General features: G+C 38.1%; 1 protein-coding gene across 1 annotated transcript in view; it reads right to left on the bottom strand.

Annotated features, from left to right (window-relative positions):
- Nucleotides 1-8,734: 8,734 nt before the first annotated feature.
- Nucleotides 8,735-22,765, bottom strand: part of HMCN1 (hemicentin 1) — a 554,195-nt gene continuing 540,164 nt past the window's right edge. Inside the window, exons 106-107 of the mRNA XM_024133815.3 lie at nucleotides 11,840-11,966; nucleotides 8,735-10,306 (exon numbers count right to left, since the gene is read on the bottom strand). Of these exons, the coding sequence (XP_023989583.1) occupies nucleotides 9,940-10,306; nucleotides 11,840-11,966 (494 nt within the window). The 3' untranslated portion in view covers nucleotides 8,735-9,939. The remainder of the gene's footprint in view (nucleotides 10,307-11,839; nucleotides 11,967-22,765) is intronic.

Raw genomic sequence — 22,765 nt, 5'->3', positions numbered from 1 at the left:
TCACACCTCGCTGGGCTGGAAATGTAGTGCACTATTGTTTTGATTCCTAAGGCGTTCTCAGACGCCGTGCTGCAGCACATTCATAGTAGTACCCATTATGGGAGAGATGCTGTTGCAGGAGAGGGAAATGTCACATCTTGGGACCTGCAGGAGTCCTTAGGATGGACCACCAAGTGAGGGTTCTTGGATCTGAGCAGGAAGGAATTCAAGAGCAAGCCAGAGTAAAGGGAAAGCAAGTTTATTTGGAGAGATACACATTCCATAGGCAGAATGCAGGCTGTCTCAAAGTGAGAGTGGCCCCAGGGTATGGGGTCATAGGTTTTTATGGGCTAAGTAATTTCATAGTGGGAGGAATATTCTTGCTATTTTGGGGTAGGGTGGGGATTTCCCAGGAATTGGGCCACTGCCCACTTTTTGGCCTTTTTTGGTCTTCCTCGGAACTGTCATTGTGTAAGGGGTAGTGATTTTTAGTATTACAAGGAAGGTTATAATGAGCTAAATGTCAATGCCTGGACTATTCTCTGCCAGCGTTCAGTGGGTGTTCTGTCTGATGTATCTGTGGGGAGGAAGGTGATCTCCGCGTCTTACTCTTCTGCCATCTTCCTCAACTCCTCTCCCTGCCTGGACTATTCTCAAAGCCCCCTTGGTTTCAGCTGGTTCCAGCCAGTATTTACTGCTTCCTAACGGCTGCACCCCTTCTTCAATATCGAGTGTTTGTGTCCTGCCCCTTTCCCTCCTGACTCATTCCTCCCTTGAAGATTTTACTCCTATTCTTATGGGAAGCAGAGAGGCAATGGTCCATCTTCAGTAGTTGCTTCAGGGCTGGGCAGTGGTGTTGACCCTGCCTGTCCGGGAGTGAAAATCTCTGGATGCCTGGTCTGGGGTCCCAGGGGCAGGACAGTTTCTTGTTTTAAGTCAGGGTTTTAGGGGTTGGAATCCTCACATAGCCATCGTTTTGATGTGGAACTGTTGTAACCTGGAAGACACGAACTTAACCAAGAGGTTAAAGATGAAGGGTCCAAAGAGGAGGAGGAGGAGTATGACCCTTATTGGGTCCAGGAGGGGCAGGAACCAAGTAAGCCTAGGGAGGTTGCTCTTAATCATGGACCACATGGCGTTAGGGCCTGACCCCTGGTTGTAGTGGTGTAACCATGATGCGTGTTCATAAATCTTTTTGATGTCATCTCAGTCTGGACCAAATTATTAACAAGGGTACAGCAGGTTTTGTTTATAACCGCACAAACACCACCCTGCTCAGTCAGCAAGTAATCCAAGGCCAATCTATTCTCCTAACTACATTGGCCAGTGAGCTTAAAGAAGTTGAGTCTCTTTAGGGCATTTTCAGTGGTCAGGGCTAGGCTCTCCAAAGTGTTGGTTAGATTTTCTAGGGTTACCTCATGGTAGGCAAAGCCTCCCTGTGGAGCTGCCAATTCCCCTGCCAGCCCTATTCCTGCCGATATTAATCTGATGGCCCCCCTAGGATGGTGTTGAGTATTATGTATTGTGACTATGAATGGGACCACATGTCCTAATGTACAAGCTTCCTTGTGCCACACATTATTGATATAAGGATAAGCAGTTACATAGGGGCCAAATATTCACTGGCGTGCCCTTGTCTTTGCATCCTCATTCTAGGGAGTGCTACATAACCAGATATATCCTGAAGGTTCAGTAAGAGATATGGGAATAGAAGAATTTAACAAGGAAGCAGCCATCTGGATCCATGGAAGGGACAAGTTATGAACACAATGCGGAGACAAGGGCCCATTAGTATATTCAAAATCATGAAGTCTGGGAGTACTCCATGCCCTCGGCTTAGATGAGATGGTGAAGTAAGAGGATTTCACCCATTGGTGCCATAGAGCCTGACAATTTCTAGCCCAACTTTTAGTCCATTCCATCCCTATCCAGTAGGCATCTTGGGTCTGGTCTTCATTATAAGCACACAGAGTAGAGGTATTTGTGGGAATGCAGTTTCAGTCTGGGTTCCAAAACACTGGTGATATTAGCATCTGGTGGCCAGGGGTTGTTCCAGAGAGGCTCACCCTACCCAAGAGAACCATTAGAGGTGAAGTGGCATTGGAAGCATGACTGGTTTTCTGAATAACAAAAGTAGCCATGATTAATGGAAAAGGTATGAAACCCTTTTAAAAGGAGTCAAACATCGTTAAGGTATTGGGCCTGACGGGGGTTTTGCCCATTGTGCTTGAATTGGTAGAGAGGGGGATTTTCCCTGTGTTTGAATTGCTAAAACTCGTTGTATGAACATATATGTACCTGTAAAGATTGTTGTAAGCCAGGATTTTTATGGCAGACCCGACAATTAACTAGTTTTTCTCCCTGGGGCACTATTTTAGATGTTTACTGAAGCATGATTTTCCATTCTCTCTGAACTGCAACCATCATCAGAAGTCCTACTAGAGTATCATGGCTTTTGACATCATATTACATTTTTTTTTTCAGACCCAGCAGGGGCAAATGTTTATCAGGGGGAGGGGGTTCTGAAAAGCAACAGAATAAGTGCATGATAGTGAGGAACACAAAGAATACTAGGCCTGCCCACCACCACGGCCACATGGAGTCACTTAACTGTTTTGTTTTGTTTTGTTTTGGGGGGCTCACTGCACTATTTATTTGTTAATTGAAGTATAGTTGATTTACAATGCGTTAGTTTCAGGTGTATGACAGAGTGGTTCAGTTACACATATACATATATCCATTCTTTTTCAGATTCTTTTCCCCTGTAGGTTATTACAGAGTATTGAGTAGAGTTCCCTGTGCTCTACAGTAGGTCCTTGTCGATTATCTATTTTACATATAGTGGTGTGTATATGTTAATCCCAACCTCCTAATTTATTCCTCCTCCCTTTGGAAGCCATAAGTTTTTCCCTTTGGAAGCCATAAGTTTTCCTCTTTGGAAGCCATAAGTTTTTCTATGTCTGTGGGTCTATTTGTACATAAGTTCATTTGTATCATTTTTTTAGATGCTACATGTAAGCGATCTCATATTTGTCTTTCTCTCTCTGGCTTACTTAGTATGATAATCTCTAGGTTCCTTCATGTTGCTGCAAATGGCATTATTTTATTCTTTTTTAAGGCTGATTAGTATTCCATTTAATATATATATATATATATATACACACTACATCCTTTTTATCCATTCATCTATTGATGGACATTTAGGTTGCTTCCATGTCTTGACTATTGGAAACAGTGCTGCAATGAACATTGGGGTGCATGAGTCTTTTAGAATTATGCTTTTCCCTGGATATATGTCCAGGAGTGGGATTGGCGAATCATATGGTAGCTCTATTTTTAGTTTTTTAAGGAAACTCCACACTGTTTTCCATAGTGGCTGCACCAATTTACATTCCCACCAACAGTGTAGGAGGGTTCCTTTTTCTCCACACCCTCTCCAGCTTCTATTATTTGTAGATTTGTTGAAGATGGCCATTCTGACTGGTGTCAGGTGATATGTCATTGGAGTTTTGGTTTGCGTTACTCTAATAATTAGTGATATTTAGCATCTTTTCATGTGCTTTTTGGCCATCTGTATGTCTTCTTTAGAGAAATGTGTATTTAGATCTTCTGCCCATTTTTTGATTGGGTTGTTCCCATACTGAGCTGTACGAGCTGTCTGTATATTTTGGAGATTAATCCCTTTTTGGCCACAGCATTTGCAAATATTTTCTCCCATTCTGTAAATTGTCTTTTCATTTTGTTTGCTTTCTTTGCTGTGCAATAGCTTTTAAGTTTAGCTGGTCCCATTTGTTTACTTTTGTTTTTATTTCCATTACTCTAGGAGATGGATCCAAAAAGACACTGCTGAGATTTATATCAAAGTGTGTTCTGCCTATGTTTTCCTCTAGGAGTTTTAAATTATCCAGTTTCACATTTAGGTCTTTATTCCATTTTGAGTTTATTTTTGAGTATGGTGTTAGAGAATATTCTAATTTCATTCTTTTACATGTGGCTGTCCAGTATTCCCAGCACCACTTATTGAAGAGACTGTCTTTTCTCCACTGAATATTCTTTCTTGCCTCCTTTGTCATAGATTAACTATACGTGCATGGGTTTATTTCTGGGCTTTCCATCCTGTTCCATTAATTTATATTTCTGTTTTTGTGCCAGTACCATACTGTTTGATGACTGTAGCTTTGTAGTATAGTCTAAAGGGGACCTGATTCCTCCAGCTGTTTTTATGTCTCAAGATTGCTTTGGCTATTTGGGGTCTTTTGTGTTTCTATCAAATTTTAGAATTATTTGTTCTAGTTCTGTGATAAATGCCATTGGTAATTTGATAGGGATTGCATTGAATCTGTAGATTATTTGGGGTAGTATAGTCATCTTGACAGTAGTGATCCAATCTGAGAACACAGTATATCTTTTGCTTTGTTTGTATCATCTTTGATTTCTTTCATCAGCATCTTATAGTTTTTGGAGTATAGGTCTTTTGCCTCCTTAGGATGTTGAATAAAAGTGGTGCGAGTGGACATCCTTTTCTTGTTCCTGACCTTAGAGGAAATGTTTTCAGCTTTTCACCATTGCATACTATGTTAGCTGTGGGTTTGTCATATATGGTCTTTATGTTGAGATAGGTTTCCTCTATGCTCACTTTCTGGAGAGTTTTTTTTTTTAATCATAAGTGGATGCTGAATTTTATCAAAAGCTTTTTCTCCGTTGTATGGCTTTTATTCTTCAATTTATTAATGTGGTATATCACACTGATTTGCAGATATTAAAAAATCCTTGTATCCCTGGGATAAATCCCACTTGATCATGGTGTATGATTCTTTTAATGTATTGTTGGATTTGGTTTGCTAGTATCATGTTGAGGATTTTTGCATCTATGTTCATCAATGATGTCTGTAAAAAATCCCACTGATAATTTGATAGGGATTGCATTGAATCTGTAGATTATTTGGGGTAGTATAGTCATCTTGACAGTAGTGATCCAATCTGAGAACACAGTATATCTTTTGCTTTGTTTGTATCATCTTTGATTTCTTTCATCAGCATCTTATAGTTTTTGGAGTATAGGTCTTTTGCCTCCTTAGGTAGGTATATTCCTAGGTATTTTATTCTTTTTGATGCGATGGTAAATGGGACTGTTTCCTTAATTTCTCTTTCTGATCTTTCATTGTTAGTGTATAGAAATGCAACAGATTTCTGTGTATTAATTTTGTATCCTGCAATTTTACCAAATTCATTGAAGAGCTCTAGTAGTTTTTTGGTAGTAAAATCCTTGTATCCCTGGGATAAATCCCACTTGATCATGGTGTATGATTCTTTTAATGTATTGTTGGATTTGGTTTGCTAGTATCATGTTGAGGATTTTTGCATCTATGTTCATCAATGATGTTGGCCTGTAATTTTCTTTTTTGTGGTATCTTTGTCTGGTTATCAGGGTGATGGTGGCCTCATAGAATGAATTTGGAGATGTTCTTTCCTCGGCAATTTTTTGTAATAGTTTGAGAAGGTTGGGTGTCAACTCTCATCTAATTGTTGATAGAATTCACCTGTGAAGCCATCTGGTCCTGACTTTTGTTTGTTGGAAGTTTTTATTTTTTTAAATTATTTTTTATTTATTTGGCTGCATTGGGTCTTTGTTGCTGTGCGCGGGCTTTCTCTAGCTGTGGCTAGTGGGGGCTACTCTTCATTGTGTGCGTGGGCTTCTCATTGTGGTGGCTTCTCTTGTTGAGGAGCACAGGCTCTAGGTGCGCAGGCACAGTAGTTGTGGCTTGTGGGCTCTAGAGTGCAGGCTCAGTAGTTGTGGTGCATGGGCTTAGTTGCTCCGCGGCATGTGGGATCTTCCCGGACCAGGGCTCGAACCCGTGTCCCCTGCATTGGTAGGCGGATTCTTAACGACTGCACCACTAAGGAAGCCCCGGTTGTTGGAAGTTTTTAAATCACAGTTTCAACTTCAGGACTTGTGATGGGTCTGTTCATATTTCCTATTTCTTCCTAATTCAATCTTGGGAGATTGTACCTTCCTAAGAATTTGTCCATTTCTTCTAGGTTGTGCATTTTATTGGCATATAGTTGCTTGTAGTAGTCTCTTATGGTCCTTTGTATTTCTGTGGTGTTGGTTCTAACTTTCCTTTTTCAATTCTAATTTTACTGATTTAGGCCGTCTCCTTTTTTCTTGATGGGTCTGGCTAAAGGTTTATCAATCTTGTTTATCTTTTCAAAGAACCAGCTTTTAGTTTCATTGCTCTTTTCTATTGTTTTTTAGTCTCTATTTCACTTATTTCTGCTCTGATCTTTATGATTTCTTTCCTTCTACTAACTTTGGGTTTTGTTTTTTCTTCTTTCTCTAGTTGATTTAGGTGTAAGGTTAGGTTGTTTGAGATTTTTCTTGTTTCCTGGGGTAAGCTTGTATCACTATAAACCTCCCTCTTAGAACCACTTTTGCTGTGTCCCATAGGATTTTGGATCGTCTTTTCATTTTCATTTGTCTCTAGGTATTTTTTCATTTCCTTTTGATTTATTCAGTGATCAATTGGTTGTTCAGCAGCACATTGTTTAGCCTCCATGTGTTTGTGTTTTTTGGCAATTTTTTCTCTTGTACAGTAAGTCCCCTATATATGAACCTTCAAGTTGTGAACTTTCAAAGATGTGAACGTGCATTTGTATGTCCAATCATATAAGTTAGTTCACGTCTGGTGTACATTGTCATGTGCGTGCTTCCTCTACAAGTGGTTGAGCTTTTGTGTACTTTACCGTACAGTGCTGTATAGAGTCCAGTAGCACAGTATGTTTATTTCAAGCCCGGGATGTGCAGAAGCAAGCATAAAAGCAGCGGTGATGTAGCTGGTCCTGCTAAGAAGTGCCAGGAATTGGAGGCCCAGAGAAAGGATGAAGAGAGATAAGAGGAAGAAATAACTGAAGAACTGAAGAGATTCACAATGCAGAAAATGGCAAGGGAATTTTATTTGAGGAGGCACTGTTAGTTTTTGAGGCACAGGACCCAAATGTAGAACAGTACATGAAGGTTGCAGCAGCCATCCAGAATGCAAACCAGGGCTACTATGTCATCTGTGATGAGAAAAAAAGAGCTACTACCCAGACATCACTGGATGGTTTTATTCAAGAGGGTAGATAGATTGAATCCAGCAAGGAACCAAAACCTGTACCATCGATGTCAGGCTTGAGTGAAATTGCAGCTTGCCCTTGCTGTCCGTCTCCTATTGCTGACGATCCTTCAGCTCTACCATCTCCCACCTCCTCTCCTGCCTCCAGTTAGTAACTCTTCTTGCCTGTTCACTCGATGACAGCCCCTGTATGCCATGTTGTACTGTATTACTGTACTTTTAAAGGTACTGTAAGATTGTGTTTTGTTTTTTGTGTTTTTTTATGTATTATTTGTAAGAAAAGTATTATAAACCAGTTACAGTACAGTACTATATAGCTGATTGTGTTAGTTGGGTACCTAGGCTAACTTTGTTGGACTTAAGAACAAATTGGACTTATGGACGTACTCTTGGAATGGAACTCATTTGCATGTAGGGGACTTACTGTAGTTGATGTCTAATAGCGTTGTGGTCGGAAAAGATACTTGATAAGATATCAATTTTCTTAACTTTACCGAGGTTTGCTTTCTGGCCCAGCATGTGATCTATCCTGGAGAATGTTCCATGTGCCCTTGAAAAAAACGTGTATTCTGCTTTTCCATGGAATGCTCTATAAATATCAAGTCCATCTGGTCTAATGTATCATTTAAGGCCTGTGTTTCCTTACTGATTTTCTGTCTGGATGATCTCTCCATTGATGTAAGTGGGGTGTGTTTCCTTATTGATTTTCTGTCTGGATGATCTCTCCATTGATGTAAGTGGAGTGTTAAAGTCAGCGTGGTTCAATTAACAAGAAGCTTAATGGTCAAGGTCATGTGCTGGAATTGTTTACCAAAGTAGGCTGTAAAGTATCCTTTCTAAGGACTAAGGAGTTGAGCAGATATCTTGATTATATTAAATCAGCATTCTCCAAATGTTCAGTGATGTATTACAATATATTGGGGGCAAATGTTTTTGATTAAATATTTTGGTAATTGTGGACTTGAACAATTTAAATTTGTTTACTACTGAATTTCTAAGATTATTTAAGTATCAGTACTCATAGTAAATATTTAATAGGAGGACATGATATATAGTGTTTTACAAACTTCTTGATATTGGAACTCAGTTGACTCAAAGTACCTTACCTGGGCTATTGTTCTGTAGAATATTCTTTGGCAAACATTAATTTAGATAATCAACCTCCTGACTGCCTGGCTGTGGACTAGATGATTTTTCCAGGTTTCTTTGAATAATGTGAGCTAGGTAAACATTCTTCAATCATAGGCCATGATCAGACCTTTGCTAGCTTATTACCTATCACAGGTAGATGAAGTCACTTCATGTGATACAAGACTGTTTAGCTAGGTGAGAAAACTGTCATTAAATGGAGATACTGTTTAACTTGGAGTCATGGGAGGTAGAAGGTATGACATTTTTGTGACTAATTAGCTGCTGTGTTGTCTTAAGGAAGTTACATAAGTTATCTGAATCCTAGGATCCTGACATATAAAATGTGAATAATACTATCTCAAGAGTTGTGATGATTAAATTATGATATGTATGACATACACATATATGTATGTATGTCTATAAACTTTAATAGTTTAGCTATAAGGAAACAAATTTTATGTTTTCAAAAACGTTAAGAAAAAGGATGTGAAAATTTTATTTAGGCAGGTTTTACTGTAACAATGTTATTTTTTTATAAAATAACTTTATAAAAGAGTCCATCAAGATATTATATAGAAAATACACACAAAGGAAATATATGTACACTTCATAAAAATAGAATACATCCTGGCAATTGCTTCCAGAGTCTGTTACCACCATTTACAGTGTATTGACGTTTAACGTTTATGCTAATTTGAACATACAAGATTTTCAAGAAAAACAAAACTATCCCACTGGTATTTAAAAAAAAATTGTTTCCAATTGACAGGAAAATTTAACAAGTTTAGAATGTAAAAGTTATGGAGATGGGACTTCCCTGGCAGGCCAGTGGTTAGGACTTCACCTTCCAATGCAGGAGGTGTGGGTTCAATCCCTGGTCGGGGAGCTAAGATCCCATATGTCTCATGGCCAAAAACCAAGACATAAAACAGAAGCAGTATTGTAACAAATTCAATAAAGACTTTAAAAAAAAATTTTTTAAAAATTTATGGTGCTAACTGAATGGAAGGCCATGTCAAAAATGTTAGAGCAAAGATCCATGCCATAAATAATCACTGAGGACAAAAATATTTTTTTCCTATTATCCCAACTGGTTCAGCTGGTTCCACAAAGTCACTGAAAATAATCTCCTTATTTTGTATGTTCAATCAAGGTGAGCATCATTTGGTATCAAAACTTTCTAGAAGCTGTACTATATTTCTACAGTGAGTGGTATTTCTTTCTTTCCTAAGTGAACATAAGTATGTAAGTCCTATTATAAAGTATTAATACATAAAAAGCATCTTCATAAGTTACTCGGTAAGCTTTGATCAAAACACATAGCAACCAGTTTTATTATTCTAAAAATGGTTAAATGCTCAAATCCACTTGGCTTTTTTTTTCTTTTTTTATAGGAAATTATCTTAGCTACTATGTAACTATAACACATCACTGATGGTTCTTGTTAGATGTTCAGAATAATCTTTGCGAAGTAACTGCTCCAGTGTAATAAATAAAGAAAATACTAAGGGACTTTTGTAGACCTTACCAAAAGATATGACCATGGTGGGATCATGAAAATACCTCAGCAGTACCAAGGAAGGCACACAAAAGAGCACAGCACCATTTTCAAGTTGCCAAGATTGCAACTGTTCAGGAGACAGTAATCTGGAAGAGAAATTGATTCCCATGATATATGCAGTTTAATTATGTGGATTAGGCTTTGGAGAGCTGCTTAGTATGGATAGGCAGACACAGCTATATAAACTATGAATGTGGTCTGATATTCAATGGTCCCGTTGGCACTGTAGGATAAGGCTTGAACCCTCATGCGGTAGGTCTCTGGTTCTCGTAGTGGTCGTGTTGTGTACACCACTCCTTTAAGGTTTTCATCCCTTAAGGCAAAAGGAACAGTCTGTTCCTCATCTATCATGAGGAAAGTTGTCCTCGGATGCATCACTCCATCCTGTGTGTATGCAACCAGCCGGATCAAATCCTGATTGGCGTCTATTCCAAATGGGAGGGAGACAAGTTTGTATTCCAAGGCATACGGGCTCAAGGCACATTCCAAATCATTGGGTGGACAGTTCTTGAGGCAGAACCTAAGGACAACAAACACCTGAAATGTATACAGTTATCTTGGCTTGGAAGCAGGAGAAAGCATGATGCAGGTGATCGTGATCCATGACAACTTTGGGGCATTAAAGGCAGGAGACAGTCTGACTGCAAAGCACTAAGGCTCACCCCACGTTCTGTGTCATTAACGGAAACCAGATGCCAGATGGTGATGAGAATGTGCTGGTCGAGAGTCATATATCTCTCTCTCAGCTCTATTAAAATCAGAAGCTTTTGAACCATTGAAGAAAGTATGAGTACCACAAGATGGTCTTTAAAATGAGAAGTCAGTTTTGGAAAGAGAAGCATCTGCACATATATTGGAAACAAGGACTTCTTAAAGAGAGGAATGTAAATGATTTTAAAAATTTAACATCTACCCTAAGACTATTTGAAAGCAGAAATAGAATATATTGATATTTGGTTTACTTTTCTAAAAATAATAAAAGACAATTAGGACTCCTGAAAAAAAACTTCCTTCTGTATTTGCCTTCCACATGATTTTAGATTAAAAATACTATATTTTCTTTTTCCAGGGCCCACAGTGGTTGTTTTTGAGTCGTCATGACTTTTAAATTGTCTGCCAGAAATCACTGGTAATAAAGAGTAAAACTAAAAACAAAAAAGTACAAAGGACCATGTTCTGAAGATAGGGATTCTTCCGTCATAGTATTTTTAAAAGTATCCTAAGTCTGCGCTTTTAATTTTTTCCCTTTCCTTCCTATTACCCTCAGACAGATTACAAATAGGTTTTTGATGGATCCTGGCCAGTCCACACTTGACCATGTTACAGTAACATGGTAGTCACCGCTGAGAGGAAAATAAAGTGTGAGATCCAAACAGCATTTGGTTTCAGAACCACCTTATTAGTGGATCCCATTCATTATGGCTATTATCTCATTTTCCAAGCACCCCACTAACTTGGTACCTAAACAGAATACAACATTTCTGTAAGGGGAGGGAGAAAATAGAAAAGTGGTTTATTCAGAACCCAGAAAAGACAGTGTTTCAGACAGCAGAATACGTAAGCAAGATGAGATGTGAATGGACAGACCACTGACTCATCTTTGCTCTCCTCCATGCTCTCATGGAGTCATGTTGACTCATCACCATAACACCCATGATACTTCTTGGAGCGCTCTAACGTCTGAGAGCCCTGGAAACCCTGAGGCAACACCAATGGAAATGAGACAATGTCAAAGAAAAGCAGGATCTATCACCCTATAAAATGCCTCCTGCTGAGGCAGAATTCTAGATGTTGCTTGGTAGATTACATGCTAGGGAGACTTGCTCCAAGAAACCCTGCAGCTTAAAGTGATAGTTTCAGCTGCAGTGGCTGCTGCAGGATGAGCTCATTTTTTGCCAGTTCACTGAAGAAGGAACACACCATAACTTTCTATCCCCTGGGGGCTATTGACTTCCTGTGAGTGAAACATGACTGCAGACAGGGGTTGCTGGTCAAGGAGAGAGAGGAAGAAGGATTTTCAAAAGCATGTCTGGGAAGAGAAGGCAAGACATACCCTGACACAGGATCCCGCTGGTAGCCGGATGGACAGGGCGTCTGGATGCACTGGTAACTTCCTCTCATATTGAAGCACATGCGATTCGGCCCACAGTGCACATTCTGCTCCAGACACTCATCAATATCTACAATAGCACAAGGAACATGCACCGTCAGCAACTCGGGTCAGAACACACCATCAGGGCAGGCATTGTGGATACTGGACTGGAACGTTGAGGGCTAGCTTTCTCCTCGCCATGAATGAACTTGGTAGCTGCACTTCAGCTTCTTCACCCACCAAGGGGGGATCCTGATTCCTGGTGTGCTATTTCCCAGACTGCTCTAAGTTTTTTTTAAACATATGTGAAAAGACATTGAAAAATAAGAGCTATAAAAGTAGAAGGGAAGCTACTAAGAAACTTGTTCTTTATATTTAGAAACAGAATGCATTTGAGTTTTGTAAAGCCAATAATATGTTAAGTTCACTAAAAACAAGCTAAAAATTTAAAGGACACTTGTGAACCTTTCTGTAAAGTGAAGAATCTCTTTAAAACATGAGTGATCCTTGATCCTTCCCTAGTATTTTCTTTTGTAAGTTCAAATTGTTGAGTGGGAAGCAGGGTAGTGGAAATTAAAGAAGTTATAAATTTAGGGGAGACTGTACAGGTCATTCAGATCTTGTGCAGAGAGATGGAATAAAGAAAAAAAAAACAGGATCAAGAACCATAATCCAAGTTTGATCAAATCTGAACTGTGTAGAAGCCAGCCTCAGTTGTTACAGGTGGGATGCTCTCCCTAAAGTATCTCTCCCTAGGATATTGGGGGGACACGCAAATGAAATCCTCTTTATTTTGTTTTTCTATGCAAAGTTGTTAAATAAAAACACTCTTAAATCACCCAAATTAATAAGCATCAAGATGAAGCTAAAAGAAACTTATTTTTGAGCTTTCTGAAAATAAGTGTTTTTAAGCCATGATTCTTAACTTGAGGTCCATATTTGAGCATCAGGAGATCTGTGAATGAAAACGTTTCTGTGCGCGAGTGTGTAGGTACACATGCATGAGTAAGCAAGAGAGATAAAGCAAGGCTGAGATTGGACCCTCCTTCCAGAAAATTTATCAGTCATAGAGTTCAATACAATTTAAAGGATTAAGACCCCAAAGTTAAGAATCATATTTTAGAGCAATAGTTTCAAACTGTGATATCTGTATTCCCCTGGTAGTGCATGAAAATTCCCAGCAGTATGAGAGCAGGCAAATATTTTGGGAATCAATTTCCATTCAGATTAAAAAAAATTTTTAGTAAAGTACAGTTGATTTGCAATGTTGTGTTAGTTTCAGATGTACAGCAAAGTGATTCAGTTATACATACATATATATATGTATATATATTCTTTTTCAGATTCTTCTCCCTTATAGGTTATTACAAAATATTGAGTATAATTCCCTGTGCTATACAGTAGGTCCTTGTTGGTTATCTATTTTATATACAGTAGTGTGTATATGTTAATCCCAAACTCCTAATTTAGCCCTCCCCCCTTTTTCCCTTTGGTAACCATAAGTTTGTTTTCTATGTCTATTAGTCTATTTCTGTTTTGTATAGAAGTTCAATTTTTTTTAAGGTTCCACATATAAGTGATATCATATGATATTTGTCATTCTCTGACTTCATTTAGTATGAAAATCTCTAGGTCCATCTATGTTGCTGCAAATGGCATCATTTCATTCTTTTTATGGCTAACATTCCATTGTATGTATATATATACCACATTGTCCTTATCCATTCCTCTGTCGATGGACATTTAGATTGCTTCCATGTCTTGGCTATTGTAAATAGTGCTGCAGTGAACATTGGGGTGCATGTATATTTTCGAATTATGGTTTCCTCTGGATATATGCCCAGGAGTAAAGTAGCAGGATCATATGGTAGCTCTACTTTTAGCTTCTTAAGGTACCTCCGTGCTGTTCTCCATTGTGGCTGTATCAATTTCCATTCCAAACAACAGTGTAGAAGGGTTCTGTTTTATCCACACCCTCTCTAGCATTTATTATTTTGAGACTTTTTGATGAGGTCCATTCTGATCAGTGTGAGATGATACCTCATTGTAGTTTTGATTTGCATTTCTCTAATCATTAGGCATGAGCATCTTTTCATGTGCCTTTTGGCCATCTGTATGTCTTCTTTGGAAAAGTGTCTATTGAGAGCTTCTGCCCATTTTTTGATTGGGCTGTTTTTTTTTTGTCATGAGCTGTATGAGCTGTTTGTATGTTTTGGAGATTAATCCCTGTCAGTAGCAGCATTCACAAATATTTTCTCCCATTTTGTAGGTTGTCTTTTCATTTTGTTTATGGTTTCCTTTGTTCTGCAAAAGCTTTTAAGTTTAATGAGGTCCCATTTGTTCCTACTTTATTTTATTTTATTTTTATTTCCATTACTCAGGAGACAGATTCAAAAAGATATTGCTATGATGTATGTCAAAGAGTTATGCCTATGTTTTCCTTTAGGAGTTTTATAGTATCTGGCTTTACATTTAGGTCTTTAACCCATTCTGAGTTTATTTTTGTGCATGGTGTTAGAGAATGTTCTAATTTCATTCTCTTACATGTAGCTGTCCAGTTTTCCCAGCATCACTTATTGAACAGGCTGTCTTTTCTCTGTTGTATAGTCTTGCCTCCTTTGTTGTAGATTACTTGACCACAGGTGCGTGGGTTTATTTCCTGGCTTTCTATCCTGTTCCATTGATCTATGTTTGTTTTTGTGCCAGAACCATACTGTTTTGATTACTGTAGCTTCGTAGTATAGTCCGAAGTAGGGGAGTCTGATTCCTCTAGCTGTTTTTCTGTCTCAAGATTGCTTTGGCTATTTTGGGTCTTTTGTGTTTCCATACAAATTTTAGAATTATTTGTTCTGGTTCTGTGAAAAAATGCCATTGGTAATTTGATAGGGACTGCATTAAATCTGCAGTTTGCCTCGGGTAGTATAGTCCTGTTGACAGTATTGATTGTTCCAATCCAAGAACATGGTATATCTTTCCATCTGTTTGTTATCTTTGATTTCTTTCATCAGCATCTTATAATTTTCAGAGTATAGGTCTTTTGTCTCCTTAGGTAAGTTTCGTTTTTTTTTTTCCCTTAGGTAGGTTTATTCCTAGGTATTTTATTCTTTTTGATGCAGTGGTAAATGGGATTGTTTCCTTAATTTCTCTTTCTGATCTTTCATTGTTAGTGTATAGAAATGCAAAAGATTTCAGTGTATTAATTTTGTATCCAGCAGCTTTAGTGAATTTATTAAGGTCTAGTAGTTTTTTCATTGCATCTTTAGGATTTTCTATGTATAGTATCATGTCATCTGCAAATAGTGACAGTTTTACTTCTTCTTTGCCAGTCTGGCTTCCTTTTTCTTCTCTGAATGCCATGGCTAGGACTTCCAAAATAATGTTGAATAAAAGTGGAGTGTGGATATCCTTGTCTTGTTCCTGATCTTAGAGGAAATGCTTTCAGCTTTTCGCCATTGAATATAATTTTAGCTGTGGGTTTGTCATATACGGCCTTTATGATGTTGAAGTAGTTTCCCTCTATGCCCACTGTCTGGAGAGGTTTTTTTTTTTTTTTATCATAAATGGATGTTGAATTTTATCAAAGCTTTTTCTGCATCTATTGAGATGATCATATGGTTTTTATTCTTCAATTTGGTACTGTGGTATACCACACTGATTGATTTGTGGATATTGAAAAATCCTTGCATCCCTGGGGTAAATCCCACTTGATCATGGTGTATGATACTTTTAATGTATTGTTGGATTTAGTTTGCCAGTATTTTGAGGAGTTTTGTACTTATGTTCATCAGTGATATTGGCCTTTTTTCCTTTTTTGTGGTATCTTTGTCTGGTTTTGGTATCAGAGTGATGGTGGCCTCATAGAATGAGTTTGGAAGTGTTCCTTCCTCTGCAAGTTTTTGGAACAGCTTCAGAAAGATAGGTGTTAACTCTTTTCTAAATGTCTGATAGAACTTGCCTGTGAAGCCATCTGGTCCTGGACTTTTGTTTGTTTGAAATTTTTTAATCAGTTTCAATTTCAACACTTGTGATTATTCTGTTCATATTTCCTATTTCTTCCTGATTCAGTATTGGGAGATTGTACCTTCCTAAGAATTTGTCCATTTTTTTCTAGGCTGTCCATGTTATTGGCATATAGTTGCTTTTAGTATGGTCCTTTGTATTTCTGTGGTTTCAGTTGTAACACCTCCTTGTTCGTTTCTGATTTTATTGATTTGGGCCCTCTCACTTTTTTTCTTGATAAGTCTGAAGGTTTATCAATTTTGTTTATCTTTTCAAAGAACCGGCTTTTACTTTCACTTTAATACTTTGACTTATTTTTATTTTATTAAAAAAATTTTATTGGAGTATAATTAATTTACAATGTTATGTTAGTTTCAGGTGTATAGCACAGTAATTCAGTTATACATATACATAGGTTCATTCTTTTTTAAAGAACCAGATTTTAGTTTTACTGATATTTTGTACTGTTTTCTTCATCTCTATTTCATTTATTTCTACTCTGATCTTTATGATTTCTTTACTTCTACTAACTTTGGGTTTTGTTTGTTCTTCTTTCTGTAATTGCTTTAGGTGTAAGGTTAGGTTGTTTGAGACTTTTCTTATTTCCTGAGGTAAGCTTATACAGCTATAAACTTCTCTCTTAGAACTGCTATTTCTGTGTCCCATAGGTTTTGGATCATCATGTTTTTGTTTTCATTTGTCTCTAGGTATTTTTTGATTTCCTCTTTGATTTCTTCAGCGATCCATTTGTTTAGTAGCATACTGTTTAGCCTCCATGTGTTTGTGTTTTTTGCAGTTTTTTTCTTGTAGTTGATTCCTAATCTCATAGCATTGTGGTCAGAAAAGATGCTTGATTATGATTTCAATTTTCTTAAATTTACTGAGGCTTGCTTTGTGGCCCAGAATGTGATCAGTCCTGGAGTATGTTCCATGTGAACTTGAATGTGTATTCTGCTGCTTTTGGATGGAATGCTCTATAAACATCAATTAAGTCCATCTGGTCTAATGTGTCACTTAAGCACTGTGTTTCCTTACTGATTTTCTGTCTGGATGATCTGTCCATTGATATAAATGGGGTGTTAAAGTCCCCCACTATTACTATGCTACTGTCAATTTCTCCTTTTATGTCTGTTAATAATTGCCTCACATATTATGGTGCTCCTATGTTGGGTGCGTATATTGGTTTGGCCAATAAGTTTGTTCGGGTGTTTCTGTAACATCTTAAGTAAAAAACCTGAAAGAACTTTTGGCCAACCCAATATAGTTACAATTGTTATCTCTTCTTCTTAGATTGATCCCTTGATCATTACATGGTGTTCTTCTTTGTCTCTTGTAGCGGTCTTTATTTTAAAGTCTCTTTTGTCTGATATGAGTATTGCTACTGCAGCTTTCTTTTGATTTCCATTTGCATGGAATACCTTTTTCCATTCCCTCACTTTCAGTCTGTATGTGTCCCTATATCTGAAGTGGTCTCTTGTAGACTCTATATATACCAGTCTTGTTTTTCTATCAATTCATCTGTTTGTAAACATGTCTTTTGGTTAGAGCATTTAATCCATTTACATTTAAGGTAATTATTTATATGTATGTTCTTACTGCCATTTTGTTAATTCTTTTGGATTTGTTTTTGTAGGTGTTTCTTCTTCCCTTCCTTTTTTGTTCTCTTCTCTTGTGATTTGATGACTATCTTTAGAGTTGTGTTTGGATTCCATTTTTTTTGTGTGTGTGTGTATATTATAGATTTTTGGTTTGCATTTGCCATTAGGTTTTCATATAGCTGTCTATATATATATACATGATTGTTTTAAGTTGCTGATCTCTTAATTTCAAGTGCACTTCAAGTATCCTGCATTTTTACTCTCCTCTCATGATTACTGGGTTAGAGATCATATTTGAATATGGATGATTTCCTACCTTTACTGTAGGTTTGCCTTTACCAGTGAGCTTTCCCATTTTGTAATCTTCTTGTTTCTAGTTGTGGCCTTTTCTTTTCCACCTAGAGACGTTCCCTAAGCATTTGTTGTAAAGCTGGTTTGGTGGTACTGAATTCATTGGCTTTTGCTTGTCTGTAAAGCTTTTGATTTCTCCATCAAAATCTGAATGAGAGCCTTGCTGGGTAGAGAATCCTAGGTTGTGGGTTTTTCCCTTTCATCACCTTATTTATATTGTACCACTCTCTTCTGGCCAGATTTTCTGCTGAAAAATCAACTGATAACATACAAGGGAAGCCCCATAAGGTTATTTATTACTTTTCCCTTGTTGCTTTTAATATTTTCTCTTTGTCAGTTTGATTACTATGTGCCTTGGCATGTTCTTCCTTTGGTTGATACTATATGGTACTCTCTCCACTTCCTGAACATGGGTTACTGTTTCCTTTCCCATGTTAGGGAATTTTTGGCTATTATCTCTTTATATCTCCTCAGGCCCTTTCCCCCCTCTCTCCTCCTTCTGGGACCTCTACAATGTGAATGTTGGTACGTTTGCTGTTGTCCCAGAGGTCTCTTAAACTATCCTAATTTCTTTTCATTTTTTTTTCTTTATTCTGTTATGTGGCAGTGATTTCCACCACTCTGTCTTCCAGCTCACTTATCCATTCTCTGCCTCACTTATTCTGCTACTGATTCCTTCTAGTGTGTTTTTCACTTCAGTTATTGTATTCAGCTCTGTTTGGTTGTTCTTTATATTTTCTAACTCTTAGTTAAAAACTTCTTGTAACTTCTTGCTCTGTGCATCCATTGTTTTCCTGAGTTCTTGGATCATCTTTATGATCATTACTCTGAACTCTTTCTCAGGTACATTGTCTATCTCCACGTCACTTAGTTGTTCTTCTGGGGTTTTATCTTGTTCCTTGGTCTGGAACATACTCCTCTTCCCCTCATTTTGTCTAGATTTCTATTTGTATCTTTATGTATGTGGAAGGTTAGTTATGTTTCTTGACCTTGGAGAAGTGGCTCCCTGTAGGGGATGTCCTATGTGTCCCAGAAGTACACTCCCTTCTTGTCACCAAGGGCCAGGAACCAGCTAGTCCTGGAGTAGGTTCTTATCTGTGTTTGTGGACTCAGTTCTGCACGCTGCCAGACTGTAGTTTTCTTGCTTCTGGTGGGTGAAGCTGGGTCTTGACCCTCTGGTGGGTAGGGCCATGTCAAAGGGCATGTCTAGAGGTGGCTGTGGGCTCAGGAAGTCCTTATGCCGTCTGTCTGCTGATGTGTGGTGCTGTGTTCCTGCCCTGTTGCTTGTTTGGCCTGAGGTGTCCAGCATTGGGGCCTACAGGCTGTTGGGTGGGGCCAGATCATGGTAACAAGATGGTAGCCTCTAGGGGAGCTCATGCTAATAAATAATCCCCCTTACCTCTGCCACTGGTGTCCTTGTCCCCACAGTGAGCCACAGCTGCCCCCCACCTCCCCAGGAAGTCCTCCAGGACCAGCAGGTAGGTCTGGCCCAGGCTCCTAATGAAGTCACTGCTTGCCCTGGGTCATGGTGTACACAAGACCTTGTATGCAGCCTCCAAGAGTGGGTCTCTGTTTCCCCTACTCCTGTGTAGCTCCTGGACTCAAGCCCCGCTGGCCTTCAACATCAAGTGCTGTGGAGGCTCCTTCTCCCAATGCCAGACCCCAAGGCTGGGAGCCTGACATGGGGTTCCGAACTCACTCCTATGGGAGAAGTTCTGTGATATAACTGTTCTCCAGTTTGTGGGTCACCAACCCGGGGGTCATGGGGTTTGATTATATTGCGAGTGAGCCCCTTGTACCGTCTCGTTGGGTTCTTCTTAATGTCTTTGGATGTAGACTATCTTTTTAGGTAGGTTCCAGTCTTTTTTTAAATCAATGGTTGTTGAGCAGTTAGTTGTGATTTTGTTGTGCTTGTGAGAGGATGTGAGCTCAAGATCCATCTACTCCACCATCTTGCTCTCCATTCAGATTTTGATTTTCCCTACATTCTCCTTCCTAAAATCAATCTGCTTGAGAATTTCCTATGGCCTGGAGTTCTCCTTTCCCAAACTCTTCCCTCTTATATCCTTCTTCTGCTTCACAAAAATGTTTCCACTAATTGCAAGGGTATGATAAGGGTATACAATGCTTCCAGGAACATAGGAATGGTAAGAGAATTGGTGACATATATTGATAGTGGCAGGCCTTATTTCATCATGGCTACAAACCAATGATCTTAGCTCCCCATTTTAAATTAGATTTCAGAAGTGAGCTGACTGTCATAGGAACACCTACTAACACTTTTACTTGAACAGAAAAATGACTTTAGACATTTTTCTGACAGTCTGGTTGGTTTTACAATGAGTACACACTTTTAAATTATATGGTGGTCATCCTCCAGTAACTGAGTTAAGTGTGCAGTTCCAAAGTTTTGATGAAAATACATTGAAAGCACGTAAACACCAAACAACAATGCCAGAACTCACATTCTCTGTAACTATTTAAACATGGTAAGAAACTTTGGAGGTTGATTTTTACAAGTATGAGTGAAGTATAAGGTTTTCAGATTTCTTTTTGGAGTAGGTAAACAAAAAATATGAAGACTAATTTTAGAGAAAGTTTAAGCCAATGGGGTGCACAGAGCCACTTGTAACATTTTCTTCTTTAGTATTTGAATAAACATGGATTCTGATGTATAATTGGACCCAAATCAGTTTTTTAGAGAGGTAGGTTCTAAAGGTCAAACGTACTTCAGTCATGGAATTGGTGCCACAACCAATGGGTATGTGTAACTATTATGTCATTTCATAGTAGTGACTTGGTATCTGCATGATGGTATTTATATTGATCTTGGGTTAAATTTGTGAAGTTCTTTCGTGAACTTGTAAATAACTTGGAATATTACTATAAAAAAAAGCGAGAAGATATTCCAAGAGACAGTATATAAATCGTGGAGAATAAATGTTAAAATTTTAAATTATTTGCCATTTGCATTTCTTCAAAAATGAGCATTTTTAGATTTGGTTCCAAATATATTCCATTTCTTAAGGAAATGACATACAATGTAATTAGTTTCTTTAAGCTTAACAATAGTCTGCACAAAGTCAAAAGATATTAAGCTAGAATGATATGGAGTAAATCACTTACTTGACTTTTTAGTTACTTAGATGTGCTGATAATGACATAATGTGCTTTCTATTACTCATTTTATATTAGGACTAGTTTTCCTCCAGGAATGGAACAAGAGTGAAACATGTTTTATTTCAGTTAAATCTTGCCTTTTGTCTCTGTAAACCAATTTCTAATTATGATTTTATCTGCCAGCAGTGCTCCATCTCCTTGACAAAATGAGATTGTCTCAGAATGAAGTGAAAAGCCCGTTAGGAAAATGTGAAAGAAATTCAATTAATCTTACCTTCTTTTCTCTCCATAAAAAAAATTCCCTTCCCATCCATACTCCAAATTTCATTTTAGCTTTAATTTTTAGAGTGAACTCATGCAGAAACATGGAGGCCAGTGGGCTGCTAGGGTCCATGAAAATGGTGATTGGAGGCCAGAATCTGGACACACGTCCAGGCTTAATAAGAACAGCTCCTTTATCACAGATTTTCATTGGCTGCAAATAAATCTATCAGAGATATGCGAATCTAATATACAAGGTGTTTGTCTCTAGCTCCATAATAATGTACACTTCCTATAGAAGAGCTTTCATAAAGTATTTGAGCTTTGGGGAAGGTAGCCCTCCTTTGTCTTCTGTCTACTGCTGTCTCCTCAGGAGTAAGTACCTGTAGGCATTCACTCTAGTCACTCTGTTCATTCACTTTACTCACTGGTCTTAAAAAAAGAAGCTAGAAAAGATGGAGAAATCAGACTGTCTTCTGTTAACAGTGTGGTGATGTCTGGTTTTTATAAAATATTATTAGAAAATTATTATGATAAAAATTAAAGTATAGGGATTTCATAACATAAATATTATTGCTACAAGAAAAGAATATGAAGATGAGCTGAAAAACTTTCACAATAATAGCTTTAGAACATATGAATGCATTTAACCAAGTGCTCTGGATACATTAAAAAAGTAATTTAGGATAAGCATACTTGAAACATTTGTCTTATAGAGGGTGTAGAGTAATTCAGATTCTTGACAAACATTATGAATTGCTTCGTAAAAACTTGGATAGGTTAGAACACTCATTTCGAATGCAATGCCAACATGTAGTGTTCTTACAGTTTTAGAATTAGATTAATGGTGCTTAAAATTAGCATATGGATTTTTTAGTTTCTCTGCTTCTGGGGCAAATTATGATTGGTCATGTTTTTTGTTTTTCATTTTGCAGTCTGGTGACTTCCACCTTAGACTAGTCTTTGTCCTCATTCAATGTCAAATTCACTTTAATATCCCTTTTATTACTGACGTTTCTATCACTAGTGTATAAAGCTTCAAAAATTTATCTGTGAATGAAAAGTAGCATTTTGTTCCTCATAAATGCCTCAAACACTTTCTAAAGTTATAAAGACTCCAAGTTATTCTTTAGAGTAAAGACTTCTTTACAGGTCATAATTGTTGTCTCTTGTGTCTTTTCTTCGACAACTTTTTAAAAAATTAATTAATTAATTAATTTTTGGCTGCATTGGGTCTTCATTGCTGCGCGTGGGCTTCCTCTAGTTGCGGCGAGTGGGGGCCACTCTTCATTGTGGTGCACGGGCTTCTCATTGCAGTGGCTTTTCTTGTCACAGAGCATGGGTTCTAGGCACGCGGGCTTCAGTAGTTGTGGCACATGGGCTCAGCAGCTGTGGCTCTCGGGCTCTAGAGAGCAGGCTCAGTAGTTGTGGCACATGGGCTTAGTTGCTCCACAGCATGTGGGATCCTCCTGGACCAGGGATCGAACCCATATCCCCTGCATTGGCAGGTAGATAACCACTGTGCCACCAGGGAAGTCCCTCATGTCTTTTTTTAAAA

The sequence above is a fragment of the Physeter macrocephalus genome, chromosome 4 (assembly GCF_002837175.3).
Source record: "Physeter macrocephalus isolate SW-GA chromosome 4, ASM283717v5, whole genome shotgun sequence".
Classification (NCBI taxonomy): Eukaryota; Metazoa; Chordata; class Mammalia; order Artiodactyla; family Physeteridae; genus Physeter; species Physeter macrocephalus.
The sequence above is the reverse complement of the archived record's forward strand: the minus strand, read 5'-3'. Positions and strand labels throughout refer to the sequence as shown.